Source organism: Hippocampus guttulatus, chromosome 1 (genome assembly GCF_054856545.1).
Source record: "Hippocampus guttulatus isolate MCC_2025c chromosome 1, RoL_Hgut_1.0, whole genome shotgun sequence".
In the NCBI taxonomy this organism is placed as follows: domain Eukaryota; kingdom Metazoa; phylum Chordata; class Actinopteri; order Syngnathiformes; family Syngnathidae; genus Hippocampus; species Hippocampus guttulatus.
The window spans coordinates 22661122-22678448 of record NC_141261.1 but is presented as its reverse complement, the minus strand read 5'-3'; the positions used below and the strand labels follow the sequence as shown (position 1 = coordinate 22678448).

Sequence of the window (17327 nt, the reverse complement as noted above, 5' to 3'; positions counted from 1 at the left end):
ATCATTTTATTTCATTAACTGAACATGAATATGTATTTCTTGAGTATCGTCATTTTTTAACTCAAATGAAACATAAAAAGAAATATGTTGCCTTGAAAATAAAAAAAAACTCAAAAAAATGCGAAAAACAGGAATAAATACTTAAATTTTTTTTAAAAGCCTTTGTCATATATAACTCAATATTTTACAATATTTACCTCAAAGGAACTGGATCCCTTAAAACTGGCTTTTAAATTCTGAATATCAGGAACAAAACACTGAACCATAATAATATTAAGACCCACAAGAGCAGTTTTGCTTTCTTTTCATCAGTCATATGAGCTTTCATGATGTTGGCGTGGCTGTGCCACACGTTATTAATCTTGGAAATAAATTATTGCATGTCTCTGCATACCCCTGCTATGTGCTCAAGTGCCTCCATGGCTGGCTATGCGTACCTCTGGTTGGGTGAAACACTGCTTCAAGGCTAAATACAGCATTTCGATTCAGCGTTCAAACAAAAATGAATGCTTTTCAATAATTAATCATTTTAACATGACATTTACTACAATACGATAATTTAGTCACACTGAAAAACATATACAATAGAACTCCAAACTGCTCTTTAAAACTTAACTAGAGGACTTAGACAATGTAGAAGGAAATGTGTCAGCTTGTGAACATATAATTTTGACATTATCTCTCTAAACGCAAGAGAACAGTGGCAGAATAATCAAATTAAGTGGAATGACTGCCTGCAAGGATCCCAACAAACAAACCTGAGTGCTCAGTCAAAATCAATATGAGAGAAAGATGCAGTCTGCTCCACACTTAAGGTGGAATGCCATCAACACTCAGAGATGACATTTACTATTTCACATGGGCTGTATACTTACTATATTATAACCGAAAAAATGTGTACATAATCAAATCAATGAAGTAACATGTGTCATATACAAAGAGGTGATGTTCTCCATGTTGCCATAGAGGAGAAGTACTGTACAGTGTACAAATATACACAGGGTGGAGTGCCTTAAAATATTCCACCGTGACTAAGCCCTGCCCTTATTTCACAGGAGCAATATTCACATTTTAGACATTTGATAGATGGAATGCCATGTTTCTAAATGTAGATGACAGTGAATATTTCAGATAGGTGTTGAGAAAGTGAGCAGTTATTTTGAGGTTTTTACATCATCAGCTACATCCACTCCTCAACAAAACAATCAGGATCAGGATCAATGAAGACATTGACGAGGATGCCGATGCCATCGTTTTATGCCAAAAGTCAACCCAGGTTTAGACAAGCTTCCGGACTCATCGAACATATGGGCCTCTGCTCTCGCTAAGCAGAAGTGGACACTTCAGAAATGGTGATCAGATGGTGAGTGTGCACTTCTGCCATCTAAAGACATTCACAGTTGTATTTTTTATGTTTAAAAAGGTAGTAACATCGGGCAGTAACATCAACCACTGTGGGACTATTCCACATGGGGAGGCAATTTACAATTTAAAATCAGACTAACGGCGAAATTGCTACATGTGTAAGTGTCTCCTCTTTACAAATGTAATTAACAAGGAAAATTCAGAAAACCTGGCCAAATCAGGATGTTTTAAAATAGAGGCGCTTGAGCAATCCAAGCAACAATATGATTGTCACTGTTTTCTATAATCAATGATAGTGTTACAGCACATTTGCCTGAATTTGGTGCAGGCAGTGTGGGCTGATTTCCCACTCAGTACTGATGTGAATGGTCATCCGTTCCCCCAGATTGACTGGGCACCAGTTCCGTGTGTAATTTTTGCTTTGTTTAAATCTGCTATCTCCTCAGCAATGAAATTGAAAATTTAGTCTAAATTGCCTTACCTGGATAAATGTGAAATAAAAAAATGTATTAACCCAAAGTCATCTGGGATATGCTGCAGTTCACCAGCGACCATGAACAGGAGAAGCTGTATAGTATAGAAAATGAATGGATGGACCATTTGTATGACTGATTTCAAATTCTTTTTCTGTAAAATGCACAGTTATATGCAGTAAAGTGATTCCATTATGATTGGAAGTTACAATGGCCCTCTGACGGAAATCAGCACTAATGTATCATTCGTGATGAAAATGACTTTGACACTCCTGGCTTATACATTACAGAAAAGTGAAAAAAACATACAGCTTAAAAAAAGTTGGGCGACCTCAAAATTTCAAAGAAGCAACCTTCAATAAAATTTAAAGTTGGGCGATTCAACTACATATTTTAAGTTTTGCTGTTGTGAAAAATTGGCCTTACGGCATTTCACAATAGAAAAATAAGAGTTTACAGTTGAATTGGCTGCCCAGGTACAAACGACTCCGCAAATTGTTTTGGATTTGGATGGCTCTAATTAAAACTGTTTCCATAAATGTAAATAGTTTATATTTTCAAATTGTTTCAACTGAAATGACAGTAGCGCCACCCCACCCATAAAAAAATCTATTGTGTTTTTTTTTACAGTGTACTACAGGGGGGTCCTTGACAGCCCCTATCCAGCCTGTTTTAGATGTCTCCCTCCAGATTCAAATTACTGGTGTGTTGGTGGGAGACATTTAAAACAGGGTGGATAGAGGGTCTTTTGGACCAGACATGGGGACCCCTAGTGTACGAGAATTTTACAAAACACTTTGAAATTCCACGGGCTACTTGAATCCATCATCATGAAAATCCTGTTGCACTGCCCTCAAATGTCCAGATGGTGTCGCACTTACGTTGTTAAGCGTTAACGTTGCAAACGCTGATTCTTGTTGATGTTTAAAACTAAGGCGTACAGTACACCCCTTTATTGTTTGCTGGATTATTAATTAGTGTAATATACAAGATCGATAATACCCACTGATCACCCCGGCCTGGCACGCAATATACTGTATAAGCTTTTGTTCTCTGATTTCTCTGGTGCTCGGGGGCATAACATTATGGTTGGCGTGGGAGGGCCTTACAGCCGTGGGACTGATTCTCGTCGCTCGTTTTGATTGCGGGCTCTTGTTTCAATCGCTGTCGTCAGTCGGACGCAGGACTCCGCGAGTCAAACCCTTTACCTTCCATTGTAAATAAATACAGATGATCAGACGAAAGTATTCAGGAACGGGTCGGAATGAAAACGTAGGAGTGCCTCGCTCAACCCAACATAACAATGAATGCAACTCATCGTGTCACTTTTCAAAGGACCGATCAAGTTGGACTTCAAAACCAGACGGTCGTGGATCAAACTTTTCTTAGCTTTTGAGGCGAGCAGCTTGTGACCTTCACGCCGTCCATTATCGCGACATTTTACGGGATATGCGCATTTTGTGCCAGTCGCTTGGTCCTTTTTTTTAATGCGTTGCAAATATGATGATGTCACCGACGCCACTTTTTCCTCAAGTTATGGCGGAGCACAACTTTCCCAACTTCTCTTGGTAAGCTCCCACACACCAAAAACACAGTTTGCTGCATACAGCCTGCTACTCTCGTAGCTACGTGGAAAAGCTAACTACGAATGTTTAACGCGCGTCTGCAGAAAACAAACGGAGTGTTTAAAGCGTATGAGCGAACATTGTCGTCCGCTTTAGGGGGGCCTACATCGGCTTCCACTGTAGAGCCGTCAACTGTGTTCCGAATTATTTGACTTTCCTAGTCTCCCTTCCTTCTTTATTCAACAATGTAGGAACAATGGACACTAATGTCATTTATCTCACCGATTTATGACTTGGCAGACGATGATTGTCTTCGTTATGCTGTTTGACCTGTTGGGTATGCAGGACATAAGATAGAAAAGCAAATCATTTCGAGCTACCTTGTTTTAAAAGCGATCGCACCGGATCAAATGTTTTAGCCGCGACAACATAACTAGACGTTACATACTATACACGGAGCGCCCGCCTATCTGTTTATATGGAGAGTCATGTATGACAAAGCTTTCTCAAGAGGGAACTATAGCCGCTTCATTCGAAAAGATCTGTTAAAAAATCCATGACAGAATTTGGAAGTGATTTGCAACCTCCTCACTCTGCAGAATGATAGAGAATGTACATTGTAAGAGTAACCCCCCTTTCCCTTGTCTGGAAAAAAAAACAACAACTTGAATTTAGTATGAGGCACACCCCTTGCTTCACCTAATATTCTCAGTGTGATGAAGCAGACCTTTGCGGGTGCACACTCACTGCAAAGCGCTGTACGTTAGCAAGATATTTGATTTCTTTCAGGCAGGTCACGTTACATGCTAGATGCAAACACATCACTTTTCACGACAGCACAACCGAAATGCCTCGTGTCGAACAATCCGTCGAAAATATTGTTCTTATTGGAATGTTCACTTTTTTTCTCCAAACCATACATTCATGTTTTTTGTCATGTACCTCAGAATCAAAGATATGAACTATACAATTTGCCACTATGTTGCATTGGTGCTAAATTGTGACAATATAACTGGAGCGTGACATTCTGCAGTGAGGATGGAGCATCGAAATTGAAAAAGAAATGTTGCAAATAACTGGCATCTAAAACCTGTTCTAACTGGAATTGTGTAAATGCATAACTTGGCTGCTCTCTGTTATCTTAATTTGCTGCAGTAGTATTCATTTTCACATATCCTTTGCATTTCACTGAGGTTTCCTGACATAGTTGTGGAAGGCTTCATTGCCACGTTGCTGTAACGTAGAGGGTTTATGTCAACACGATGCCGGAACCACAGTTCTTTTTATACTGCTCTTTAGCCCGAAGGCAACCACATCGATAACATTAAGACGGTATAGGTTCTGTTCAACGTTATCAAATTAATGGTTAATTATCAGATGTGCAAAGCTGTGACAGAATATGAATAAACAGAATGAACCACAAATTGTCATTGAAAGGACCATGTCGAATTCACATGAACACATGGTTATATAGATGGAAGCTATTGGACGGGTGTTTTCACACACATTTCTCTCGAACTATTTTGGGTACATTTTGTGTTGGTTATCTGGGTGACTTGTCTGTCGAGTAGAATGGATTCAAGTGTTCACAGCGCAGTGAACCTTGAAGTGACATGTTTACGGCTGTTGAACATCACAGCAACATAAACATGGCCTGGTATGTTTGGATCATGGCTGCAATTTGGCATTTTGTGTGCAAATGGCTCAAAAGCCAGAATCCGTCATGGCCTGTCTGTCAGTCTGTCAGGTTGTTTTGTGGTGCTCTGGGTTCAGTAGCTTGCCGGCACCGTTTAGCAAACTCGATATTCAATGGTAGCCTACCATCTCATGATGCTCTGAGCGTGTTGATGTCACATCACAATCCGAATAATAGTGTGAATGCAGAGGATGAGCATTTGCGTTATTCCAGTTTTATTTCCTAGTTCTAACTGTTTTAACGTATTCTCAGTAGATAATGGGGCGCCAGGAAAAGGCATTGGACTCGAGTTCCTTGAGCAACGATGGGGAAAATTCACAAATTAATCAACTGTTGTCATTTTATTCAAGTTGTGGCACAAATTGCCTCAATATTTCTTGATTAAATGTAATGTCTGAAGGAAAACCGGATTTTCCTCACTGATGTATTTTTATTATCGAATATTGGTAAAAGTTGTCTTATGTGTTTAATGTGGAAACACAACAGCAGACGGGAAGACAGGGGAGTGTGAGAGATTAAGTGTCCCCACTTTGAACTACCGAGAGCTTACTGATTCTTAATAGTGAATATGAATAGAAATATGAGCATATCACTGTAATGCAAAAATAGGCAGTTCAGCAAATGTAAGAGAAATGCTGCCCTGCTAACTTGTCATTATCCAGTCAGCCATTTTATAGCCCTTGCTGACGTCAACTTGTTCTTCGGGATTCAAATTAGTTGTGATTTAATAATCACCGACACCACTGCTGGTTTCAACCAAACCATGTTACATTTGCATGCAAATACCTGTCTTGTTTTGTTTTTCTACTTTCTCTTTTTCATAATTTTTGCTGCTGTAAATTGCGAGTGTTTTTTCTTCTTCTTCTCACTGCACCCAGCACCGACACAGGGATTTCTATTTATTTGCTTTTCACCTGGCAATGGCTTTGTCTGGTGTCCTTGTGGTTTTGGCAGTCAAATCAATCTTTTTTTTTTTTTTTGGGCTAATAAACTATATAAAGCAGGGGTCACCAATGTGGTGCCCGCGGGCACCAGAGAGCCCTCAAGGACTACTTGAGTAGCCCACGGGCCTATTCCAGAAATGGCTCACCAGTGATGAGACACTGTGACTCTTCAGGACTATTGTAGAAGCGATCATTTCAAAATGAGAACACTGGCAGATGTGTATAATAGAGTGTGGCCAATTTATACGTATCTGTTTCACAATTATTGTGAGAAATCGCTTATGTGATCAGTGTCTTCTCAGAAATGAATATCAGTAATCATGAATGAGGGTAGTTCGAGGAAAGAGAAAAAAATAAAAATAATACAATGGGGAAACACTGTCGTCTTGTGGAGCGGCAAGTTTGTAAATGAAGAAGCAGAAATCTTCAGCAACAGATGTCAGTTGGAACAAAAGTCTCAATATTTCCATTTCTGAAAGGCTGACCATGAAGAGTTACGACATCTGGGAGCAAATCTCGTGCAAGCTATTTCCTATAGTTCAACAATGCTCTCTAAAATTAACCGGGCAATAGACTCGATAGAAATACCTCCCTCTTGTTTCGCTGCTGCCGGTGAGTTTCATACACTTCGGCATGGCGTCTCCACTCTGCATCCCTCTCATTTAGAAAACAGACTAATGTAATATTGATTGTGTCAGCTGATGATGAGAGCTTTTAAAGCATTCAAAGTTTGCGCTTGGTTCATTTTTTCCAGACCATTGATAGCACTTGGCTTTACTGATGGAGCACCTCCAGGGAGCATGGAAGACCCTGAGCAATGGCTTTGGAATGAAAGACTCTGCCTTTGAGGGCCCGTGCCTTTCGCCGACGATGGTCCAGGGATTTCCCTGCCAGCGTCGCTCCTCAGACGACAGCAAGATACCCGACTCGAAGACGAGCAGCACCATCCGCGTCTACCTCCCAAACCAGCAGCGCACAGTGGTGAGCCGATTTCTTTCATGTTTATAGCAAACGGCATCTTGGTGCCGCATCGGGTTTCCAGTTGAGGAAATTCAAACCGTTTGAAGGCATGTGGAGTCATGCCGGAAGGCTAAATAATTGCTAATCCACTTTGCTGTCTCCTTTAGGTAAATGTACGGCCAGGTATGACTCTGCAGAGCTGCCTGATCAAAGCCTTAATGGTGCGAGGTCTTCAGCCTCAGTGTTGTGCTGTGTTCAGACTTCACCCTGGGCAGAGGAGGTGAGCTTCAAACCTTTTCATGTAGCGGGCAGATTTCCATGCTTCGTGAGATACCTGTTTTCCTTGATATAAACAGAGTATTTCGCTGTTATTTGTCACAGTAAAAAACTACGGATGGACTGGAATACCGACTCAACCTCTCTGATTGGTGAAGAGTTGCTGGTGGAAGTTTTAGATCATGTTCCCCTGACCACACATAATTTTGTGAGTGCCTGAAGTGTTTAACGCTAATCCCTGAATAATCGTCTTTGCCTAAGAAATAAATGCGCAAATGTTGCTCATGTTTTAGGTCCGGAAAACATACCTGAAGCTCGCATTCTGTGACATTTGCCAGAAGTTTCTTTTGAACGGTTTCCGTTGCCAAACGTGTGGCTACAAGTTCCATGAGCATTGCAGCACAAAAGTACCCACAATGTGTGTGGACTGGAGCAATATTCGACAACTCCTGTAAGTGTCCCCTCTAGATAAGGTCACTGCAACCAAACAGTTTGTGCACTCAAGCAACAATTTCACATTTAGTTGCCTGATGCCTCTTTCTTCAGTTTGTGTCCAACACCTGGTGAAAGTGGCGCCCCGTCACTTCCCCCGTTAACATCTCGGCGAATGAGAGAATCGTTAACTCGCTTTCCAAGGTATGTCTTAGCACACAGATGAACTGGATCAGTACATAGCAGGAAACAATTCTGATCATAAAAAAAAAAGAACACTGTAGCGGTGCGGCCCGGCGTATACGGTGAACATATAACTGCACTTGCCACTTGCTGTCGACTGAAAATGACATCACAGTTGCTCTGGGCTCAGGTAACAACCAATCATGGCTCATCTTCAGAAAACAGGTGAGCCGTAATTGGTTTACCTTTTTTGTGCCTCAGCTATGTCATGGGGAGCAGGCAAATTACTCGGTTGACCATCAACATCTCTGTCTCGCACTGGCATCTTATAAACAGGAGGGCAAGCTGGGCGGGAGAAAACAACATTACTGGCTTAGATGACCAGTGTATAAGAGGCCATAGATGGCACGATTCGGTTTTCAGCCTCTTACTATCAATCAATATCCAGTTAGACTAAGGTGTATAACATACTGTATCTCAAAAACCGTTACTGGATGAAGTACACCTCCAAATCAATTTGACACATTTGATGATGTCATAGTGCCCGTTGGTGTGGCCTCAGCACCATTTTTTTTTGCAAACTGTCATGTTTGCTACACAGTTGGAGTTGTGTTCTACTTTGTCTAGAGCCTGAATAGGAATTGGATAAAATCCTGCTTGTAATGACATTCTCAGCTTTATGGGGGCTTACCAGTCCAAGGGCTGATATAACAGGTGTGTGAAAAGAGCCTGTTGTTTCAGAGGCACTTCAAACTGTTTAAAAGCACCGGGAGCTGCCAAATTAGCACCCTCCCAGTGCACCGTGTGTTCCATGCAGAGCAATCCGAAGGACTGTTTTGAAACGTAATTTTCTGGTCGTGGATGACCTGTCGTCCAGTCTTCGGCTAGCTCCAGCAGTGCGGTATCATGCTGGAGGCATACCAATATGTCAAAAGAACAACACAGAAAGCTGCAGGCTTGTGCTGGCACATGCGTGTGTGAATCTTGTTTTTACTGTTTGGTGCTTTCTACCGTCTTTATTACCGATTTGTCTTACTGTTTATTGTGCATGTTAAATTGCTCTATGTACAGCACTTTGTAAGCAGCCATGGCTGTTTGAAAGTGCTCTATAAATACAGTTGACTTGACTTGACTTGAATCGTCTGTTTGTGTGAATGTAAGCGCGTCATTCGAGAATTGGAGGATATTTTGCCTTCAAAATTCCTGAAAAATAAATCTTCCCATTTCTGATTTTTTGCTCCATATTCATCAATAAGAGGTGATAAACGATCAAAGATTGGATTAACTCAGCTTTTATCAATGGTACCAATTTTTATTACGGTACTTGATTTATTTGGCGTTTCCACTATCTTTCACTCTTATCAGAGTTACAAGTGACATGGTTGCAAACCCGGATGAATGTTGGCTTTCTCTCAGGAGTAGGATCTAGTTTTCTTTTTTAGAAAAATTGCATTTTAGGGGGTATTCCAGACTTATTTGGTCTTAGGAGCTGGAAGTGATCATTTGCACATATTCATTTCCCTCTAAATAAAAGTTTAATGACAGGAGTCACCATGTTCAAGTGAGAAGAAGCCAATATTTCCAGTTTTTCCCCTTCACTAGAAAGAGTTTCGATCACACACTGTGGTGGCATTAATTGTTAAACATCAGAAAGTAAACACAGATTTTTCAGGCATGCTCGAGCCTCTCAAGACAAGCTAAACGTCAATCACAAACCTTGGAAGTGGATAGTCCAGTTGTTGTGCACAAAACACTGCTGACATCGCAGCATTCCGAGAACCAAACTTGTTCTGTCGTCAATAACAGCGAGACTGTGTCACGTTTGCGATGAAGAGATCAGATACGTACAGTAGCCTGTGAATCTTACTATTGCATTTTCTCCCCCTTTCAGCTCTGCCCACCGATATTCAACGCCACATGCCTTCAACTATGCCACGCCCTACTCGCCCACAGGCGGCGGTCTTTCCCAGAGGCAACGCTCCACTTCAACGCCAAATGTGCACATGGTTAGCACAACACTGCCTGTAGACAGCAGTATGATTGAGGTAACTACACACAACGGGGGACTCTTGGTGTACCGCTAGGATCAGTCACCGTCCCCTAAAAATATCTGACTCTGATACACATTTTGGGCATTGCGACGATCCTCCTGCCTTTGATTTTTCTAATGATGCGTTTCTGTCTTAAGTTGCCTGGGCAAGGCTAATCCCCAACTCCTCCTCCCTTGTCCCAGTTTCCCCTTTTACACCTCCACAGTTTTCCTGCAAATATTTAATTATTCTCTTCAGTTTTATACCTGACATTACTCTTTTCATTCGTGTTGTCTTTTCCTCATTTCCTTCCCTGTGTTCCTTTTCATTTTCCTTGCTGCCCTCACTGATTTTGTCATGCCCTGTTGGGGAGTAGCTAGACTGCCTGAATACCTTCCCCACCTCCTGGTGCCATAGATTCTGGCTGAAGAGGAAAGTAGGTATTGTCCACTTCTCCCAGTCTTTTGTTGCAACCTCATCTGAGAGTCCAGAAAAGGTTAGACAGCAGAACGTGTGTGTTGTGCTGGTCTGTACAGCCTGACCTCCGAACATTCATACCTGCTTTTACATTGCGGCTGTGAAGGTCGGCCTTATGTGATTGGTTCTGTTTTTGTTGTCTCTCTAGGATGCAATGCGGAATCATGACTCTGGTAAGTTGTTTGCCGCATCACAACGTTTTCCATCTTTTTGTTGGGTGTAATTGATGTGAACCTCCCGACAGCATTCAAAGACTATGCCCGCCTAATTCCCCGTTGTACTTTCTACAGCTGGGAGTTCCCCCAACCAGAGTCCTACTGGCTGGTCCCAGTCCCAAGCCAAAATCCCTGCCCCAGCCCAGCGAGAGAGGGCCACATCCTTCAACACTCAGGAGAAGAATAAAATTGTAATTTCTTCTTTTGAATGTCTTATTCACTTGCACCGGTAAATCGCTTTATGTGTTTAGTCAGAATTGCACCTTTTTAATTTTGTCAACATCCAGAGGCCTCGGGAGAAACGTGATTCCAGTTACTACTGGGAGATTGAAGCAAGTGAGGTGTATCTTCAGTCCCGCATTGGTTCAGGCTCCTTTGGAACTGTATACAAAGGGAAATGGCATGGTAGGAATGATGGGGGCAGAAGAGGCAGGGCCCGCTCTAGGGCAGCCACGAATGCTCACATATTCCCTTGTCACTATGCACGCTGCATCACAGCAAATGCAAAAGTACACATGTCCATTTTGTTTGTTTAATCAACTAGGTGATGTAGCAGTGAAGATTTTGAAGGTTACCAACCCTACTCCAGAGCAGCTGCAGGCATTTAAAAATGAAGTAGCTGTCCTAAGGTGAGAAATAGGGCTTGAGCTCATTTGCTGCGCCATTTGGTGACTCATCTATTGCAATCTTTGATCTTATCTTGTTTCGCCCATCTCCCCTTGCTCACAGAAAAACCAGACATGTCAACATCCTGTTGTTTATGGGCTACATGACAAAGGACAACCTGGCCATTGTGGCCCAGTGGTGCGAGGGCAGCAGCCTCTACAAACACATTCATGTCCTGGAGACGAACTTCAAGATGATCCAGCTTATAGACATCTCCAGGCAGACAGCTCAGGGCATGGAGTAGGTCATACCAAAAAGCCGTTTGTGTGATTTTTAAAGTCGGCACAACCGATTTCATTCGGCGTATTCCTTTTCAGCTATCTGCATGCAAAGAACATCATTCATCGTGACATGAAGTCCAACAGTATCCTTTTCAACAGCTACGGATGTGTCTCAAATCTCTGACATGTTGCTCAAGATGTGCATTTTCCCAGCGTTTCAGTGATGAATCCTTGACAGCAAGGAAGACATCTTTTTGCATGAAGGACTGACGGTGAAAATTGGAGACTTTGGTCTTGCAACGGTAAAGGCCAGGTGGAGCGGCTCCCATCAGGTGGAGCAGCCATCTGGCTCTATTCTCTGGATGGTCTGTGAACAAGCGCTCTCATTCGTACAGTAATGGCATGTTTGAAGCATACGCTTGTGACAAGAAATTTGTTGCCTCTTCAAAGGCTCCTGAAGTCATACGGATGCAGGACAACAATCCCTACAGCTTCCAATCAGATGTCTATTCCTATGGAATTGTTCTCTTCGAGCTCATGACAGGAGAGCTCCCATACGCCCAGATAGCCAACCGAGATCAGGTAGAATCCAGTTATCATCGCATGCTGCGTGTAAAAGGATGCCTCTTGTTCCCGACTGTTACATTTTAGGGAATTTCTTCACAGCCGATAACTCTCGGTTCCTGGCCACGTATTTGGTGCTGGCTGGCAACATATTGGCTTAAGCCAAAATAGTGAGCTTGTGCTCTGAAAGTACGATTCCCAGGCCTGTTGTTGCTGTGACACGCAAGTCCTCCTCACACCAATCATTTGGGAACCGATACCACAAAAGTCAAGCTAACCTCGAGGAGGATGATCACAAAAAGTCTAGTCCAACAGTCATGGCGCATCTCTTTCCTCCAGATTTGAAAAGGATAGAAAAGTGTACGATGAAAATGACTGTATAACACACACGTTTGTCCATTGGCCAGTCATCGCTGCATCTCTTGCCAGGCTTGTCAAACTTTTACACCGCAAACAGCTCAACCTGTCAAATGGTTGCCTGTGAGTTTTCATGCCACCCTGAAGCAATCCACAAATGTGATCATAAGGATGTTCATCGCCACTGTAAATATGCTGACAGATTCCCTCTTACAAGAGAAAATTTTCAACATGTGGCTGAATTCCTCCTCTAACCACTGCAATTAGAACTTACATTCAGCCGTCTGTCCCGAAAAAGGACGCTGAAGTATCCTGTTTGTTTGATACGACAGTTTAGCTCCGCCTTCTCTACAAAGGCCACCTTGAGCATGAATTTTGTTTCTATTTTCTTGGTATGTTCTGTTAAAGCTATTCGAACTTGCTGTCCAAACGCATTTGGTGTGCTGCTATATGAATAGATGAAGTTGTGTCTGTCAAAAACGTTGGCCCTGTTCCGACTGGGTCCAGGTGTGTCGAGGAGAGAAAATGGTGGAAAAACTCAGACATGCTGTCTGAAGGGGGTTGTGGTTGTGGTTGTGGCTTTGCGCTGCGTAGCCATTGACCTAACTTTAGAATCAGTAACACGACTCTAGATGTGTGTGGTTTTATGTCCCTTCTCAGGTCACACGGCCTGCCCTGGACCGTGTATGGCTCCCTACGCACAGTACCGACACATTGTGTTTTTATTTTATATTCAAATTGGAATATCTTGCCCAATGCTCCCATATTTTCTCCTTCCTATGTAATGTTTTCCTACTCAGATGATCTGGTGAGCATCTAATTTGTACGCGTGTCGGAAAGCCTCGTATTATCACAGGCAGTAACCCTTGAAGTCATAATAACGGTAGATATTTGTATGCCCACAAATATAAAACATTCCAAGACAAAATCTGCAAACAAAAATACAATCCGAAACATCTTTATTGATATTATATTAAATCATACATGGCAAAAGACATGGCAGGCTGATAGTAAAAAAAAAAGGGATCTTGTGAGCAAACAATTTTGCCGGAGTCATACAGTTGTGGCAGTGTAACAACTAAGAATGATATTGTTTGTTTTGTTTGTTTATTGAACATAAAACATATATACAGTAATAATTTGACAGAAAATAAGGTAGATAAAAAAAGTAAAAAGAAAGAAATCAATCTTCATTCAACACAGTTATGTTCAAGGGAGTAGGAAGAAGTAAAAAACTTATCTAGTCCTACCCCGTTATGTGATTGTATCTAATAAATCATTTTTATATCAATCAGAAAAGAAAAAAGTAAGAAGAAAGAAGTCTCCATTAAGGCTCATACTTTACCCTTAACCGTGATATTTTTACAACTTTTGGTTTGTATCGGGATTATATACTTCCACACCCTGACACTCTTGTCAATTTTCTCTTGTATTCATAATGGATATTTCAATACCTTTCTCTATTTATCAACTTAGTTCTGATTTATCATTATATTTAATGTTTTGAATTTATCATTTTAACTCTGATTGATGTAGGTTGTTTGTACTATTTTTTTGAATTTGTTTTTGAACTCAGCAAGCGATTTACTCATTTTCAGGTCCGTTTCGAGATTATTCCACAGATTAACACCTTTGATAGATACACTTCTTTGCTTGATGTTTGTTCTTGTTTTGAGTTTTTTGAATAAGTTGGTACCTCTTAAATCATAGCTGCTTTCTCGAATTTCGAAAAACTTCTGAATGTTTTGGCAGAGCAGGTTATTGTGTGCTTTGTACATTAATTGGGCGGTTTTAAAGTCAACCAGGTCATAAAATTTCATCGTATTTAATTTGATAAATAGTGGATTTGTGGGTTCCGTGTATTTTGATCTATTAATAATTCGAATTGCTTTTTTTTGTAGGTTGAGAATAGGGAGTGTGTTTGTTTTGCAGGCATTTCCCCATATTTCCACACAGTAGGTCATATATGGTAATAATAATGAAGAATATAATGTGTACAAAGATCTCTTATTTAGCACTTCCTTGGTTTTGTAGAGGATCCCTACGGTTTTGGCTATTTTTCTTTTTACGTTATCGATATGTGGCTTCCAACATAGTTTTGAGTCTATTACTAATCCGAGAAACTTGGTTTCACACGCTCTTTCTATCTCAATTGAGTTTACCATAATTTTAGCTTGGTGTTTGATTGGTCTTGTGCCAATGGTAGAAATAGTGGGTGCTAGAATAAAGGGCCCCATCTAGGCCCCGGCCAGCTTGTCCTTTGACCTGCTGGACTTATATGGGTGAGCCACATCGCCTCAAAATGGTATTTCTGTTTTTGTTTTTTTTAATATCACAATATCAATATTGAATTATACAAAAATATGTACCGGTACATGTTCTGTACAATTGGATGTGCAAAAGAAAAAATGGTTTCTTTCTAAAAAGCACGCCACTGTAAGTACTGACCCTTGATAAATTGAAAATCTTAAATGGTCATTTGATTAAAATGATAGTTTCGTGTATTGATGTTAAACATGTTTGTCTTCGAAGACACTTTTAAGAATATCGTCAGAATCCAATTCACTGAAGTTGGGACGTTTTGTCCAAAAATGTAAATAAAAACAATACATTGATTTGAAAATCCTTTTCAACATCTATTCAACTGAATACACTGCAAAAACAAGATGGTTACATCTTACGAGCGATGGGAAAATGAAGCTTCACGAACTGGCTGTTGTCGTTTTTACTCCTCTAGATGGCACTCTGTTCACCAGCAAGCTGGAAATACAGACTTCCAATTTCTTAAACCCCTTTATTTAAACCACCTGTGACTAGAGAAGTCAAAAAATAATGTCATGATGTCCATGAGACCGACCATATTGCGTGGTTAATATTAATATTGTGATGTGACATTTTTGTATCATGTGAATTATGTTGCCTTAGCATTGTCGCTCCTGTAGTGAGTAAAAAAAAAAAAAAAAAAGTCTTTTTCCCTCTCAGATTATCTTCATGGTGGGACGGGGCTATCTGTCACCTGACCTCAGTAAACTCTACAAGAACTGCCCCAAAGCCATGAAGAGGTTGGTTGCTGACTGCATCAAGAAGTCCAAGGAAGAGAGGCCGCTCTTCCCACAAGTGAGCTGCTGCTTTTTTCTTTCTCGCTTACAACACATTTCAAAGTCAAGGTGGAATGAATTCTGTTGACTTTTTTTTTTTAATATAAATTTACAAGATCCTGTCCTCCATCGAGCTTCTTCAGCACGCCTTGCCTAAGATAAACCACAGTGCCTCAGAACCGTCCCTGCACAGAGCCTCTCACACCGAGGATATCAACGCTTGTACGCTGACCTCCACCAGACTGCCTGTTTTTTAGAGCAACGGACAGCTCTGCCCCGTCGACTGTCCCAACAGTATCCCTACTCATCCAACTCAGCAGTACAATGCTCACTACACCCAAACCTGCAGCGTATACAGTACTTTAACAGCATTACACAGTATGAAGAGGAGGGCGCAAACGGCAATGGCGACACAGTAGGATTTACCAATAAAAAGGATGGAGACAGAGCCTACCCTGTTGCTGCACATTAGACATACGCAGGTGCCTCTTTGTAAATATATGCACAAACATCTACCTAAAATGACAACAAATGGACATTGAAGGAAGCTCAAGAGAATTGCATCATCTTGGCTTGGAAGTAAAGCACACCGCAATTTTCTCAACATTTTTTTTTTAAAGAGAACTTTTTTTTTTTTTTTAAACTCAGCTGCTCTCAGAGAAAACACATTTTTTTTGTCTTGTCTTGAAACACAATGGAGTAGATATGGAAAACGTCTTTTATTTCTTGGTCAGTTGGCATCTTTTACATCTGTACATTTTGTTTTCAAGTCCATTGACGCAACTTACGGTAAGCCTGTCAAACGATGAGCAAGGCTAACCATGGAAGTCGATGAATTTGCACATTTTGGCAAAAGCAGTAGTTTCCTTTAACAGTCTCCACAACAGTATCTGAGCTGTCCAAACGCTTTGAGCACTTGCTGTAATGAGCTGGACATTTTAGGTAGTTGTTTAGAGTATTTAAAGTGATTTGGGAATTAATTTGTATTTGTTTATCATGTCTCATTCAGCGGGTCAAATGTTTTAATGTCAACTTGACAAGAAAGTTGCCTTCACTGTTTTAATAAAATTAAGTTAAATTCGTTGCCAAACTCGCAAGGATTTTATTTTTTGTTCAAAGATATTTGGGATTTAAAAAGGTAATGAATGAATTGTGCGGTTGTCTTATTCACTGATTTAAAAATCCCACACATCGCTGTAGATCTTGGAGGTGCCGTGTGATGTTTACTGCACCGCATTGGCAAAGTGGTGTAACCTCTCTGGGGAATCGAGCTCAGACACGCCACAGGGGTATTCCACTTGGTGGAACAACAATGAAACCACCACACAGGCAAGTGGTGGATTTGCTCTTCCTCATTGAGTGAAAGTGGACTTTCTCTGTAAATGTATTTGCTGGGCCTCTTCACACAGATGAATGATCCAGTTTAGTTTTTATTGAATGTCTTGTACGATTAAACGGGCCCGGCCCACATGGGTTTGTCAGATTCATACACACACACACAAAACGACACGATTTAGAGAATTCCATTAACCTGGCATGCATATTTTTGGAATGTGGGAGTACCCACGCAGGCACGGGAAGAACATGCTAACACCACACAGGAAGAGCGTAGCCTCGATTTGAACCCACCTCCTCTGCACTGTGAAGCGGCCGTGCTAACCAGTCGGCCACCATGCTGCCCTGTGTTGTTGAACCAATCAGTTGGGTAATCATTTAACTGGATACAGGATTACAGTATTTTGATGATTATCGGATCATCGAATTTACCATCATAACCCATTTTCAAGAGCAAACAGCTCAGCAAT

General features: G+C 41.1%; 1 protein-coding gene across 3 annotated transcripts; it reads left to right on the top strand.

Moving 5' to 3' along the window:
* Positions 1–2949: 2949 nt before the first annotated feature.
* Positions 2950–16612, top strand: raf1a (Raf-1 proto-oncogene, serine/threonine kinase a). 3 transcript variants are annotated; one of them, XM_086120132.1, is made up of 19 exons: positions 2950–3406; positions 6798–7024; positions 7171–7283; positions 7385–7487; positions 7573–7730; positions 7826–7915; positions 9786–9939; positions 10301–10420; positions 10550–10574; positions 10692–10807; positions 10904–11021; positions 11161–11245; positions 11346–11522; positions 11600–11646; positions 11750–11868; positions 11954–12085; positions 15407–15541; positions 15639–15816; positions 15902–16612. In XM_086120132.1, the coding sequence occupies exons 2-18, from the start codon at positions 6824–6826 to the stop codon at positions 15777–15779; spliced, it is 2034 nt and encodes a 677-aa protein (XP_085976258.1). In that variant the 5' UTR covers positions 2950–3406; positions 6798–6823; the 3' UTR covers positions 15780–15816; positions 15902–16612. The 3 variants fall into 3 exon arrangements, with proteins under 3 accessions (XP_085976258.1, XP_085976250.1, XP_085976267.1); XM_086120124.1 differs by having other exon boundaries at positions 2951–3406; positions 15639–16612; XM_086120141.1 differs by lacking the exon at positions 10301–10420 and having other exon boundaries at positions 2953–3406; positions 15639–16612.
* Positions 16613–17327: the final 715 nt, after the last annotated feature.

Excerpts from the sequence above, each read along its gene's own strand:
- raf1a (XM_086120132.1), top strand. The coding sequence starts at position 6,824 with ATGGAGCACCTCCAGGGAGCATGGAAGACCCTGAGCAATGGCTTTGGA. Across the intron at positions 7,284-7,384 it reads CTTCACCCTGGGCAGAGGAG|TAAAAAACTACGGATGGACT; the intron begins GTGAGCTTCAAA and ends TATTTGTCACAG. Across the intron at positions 12,086-15,406 it reads AGATAGCCAACCGAGATCAG|ATTATCTTCATGGTGGGACG; the intron begins GTAGAATCCAGT and ends TTTCCCTCTCAG.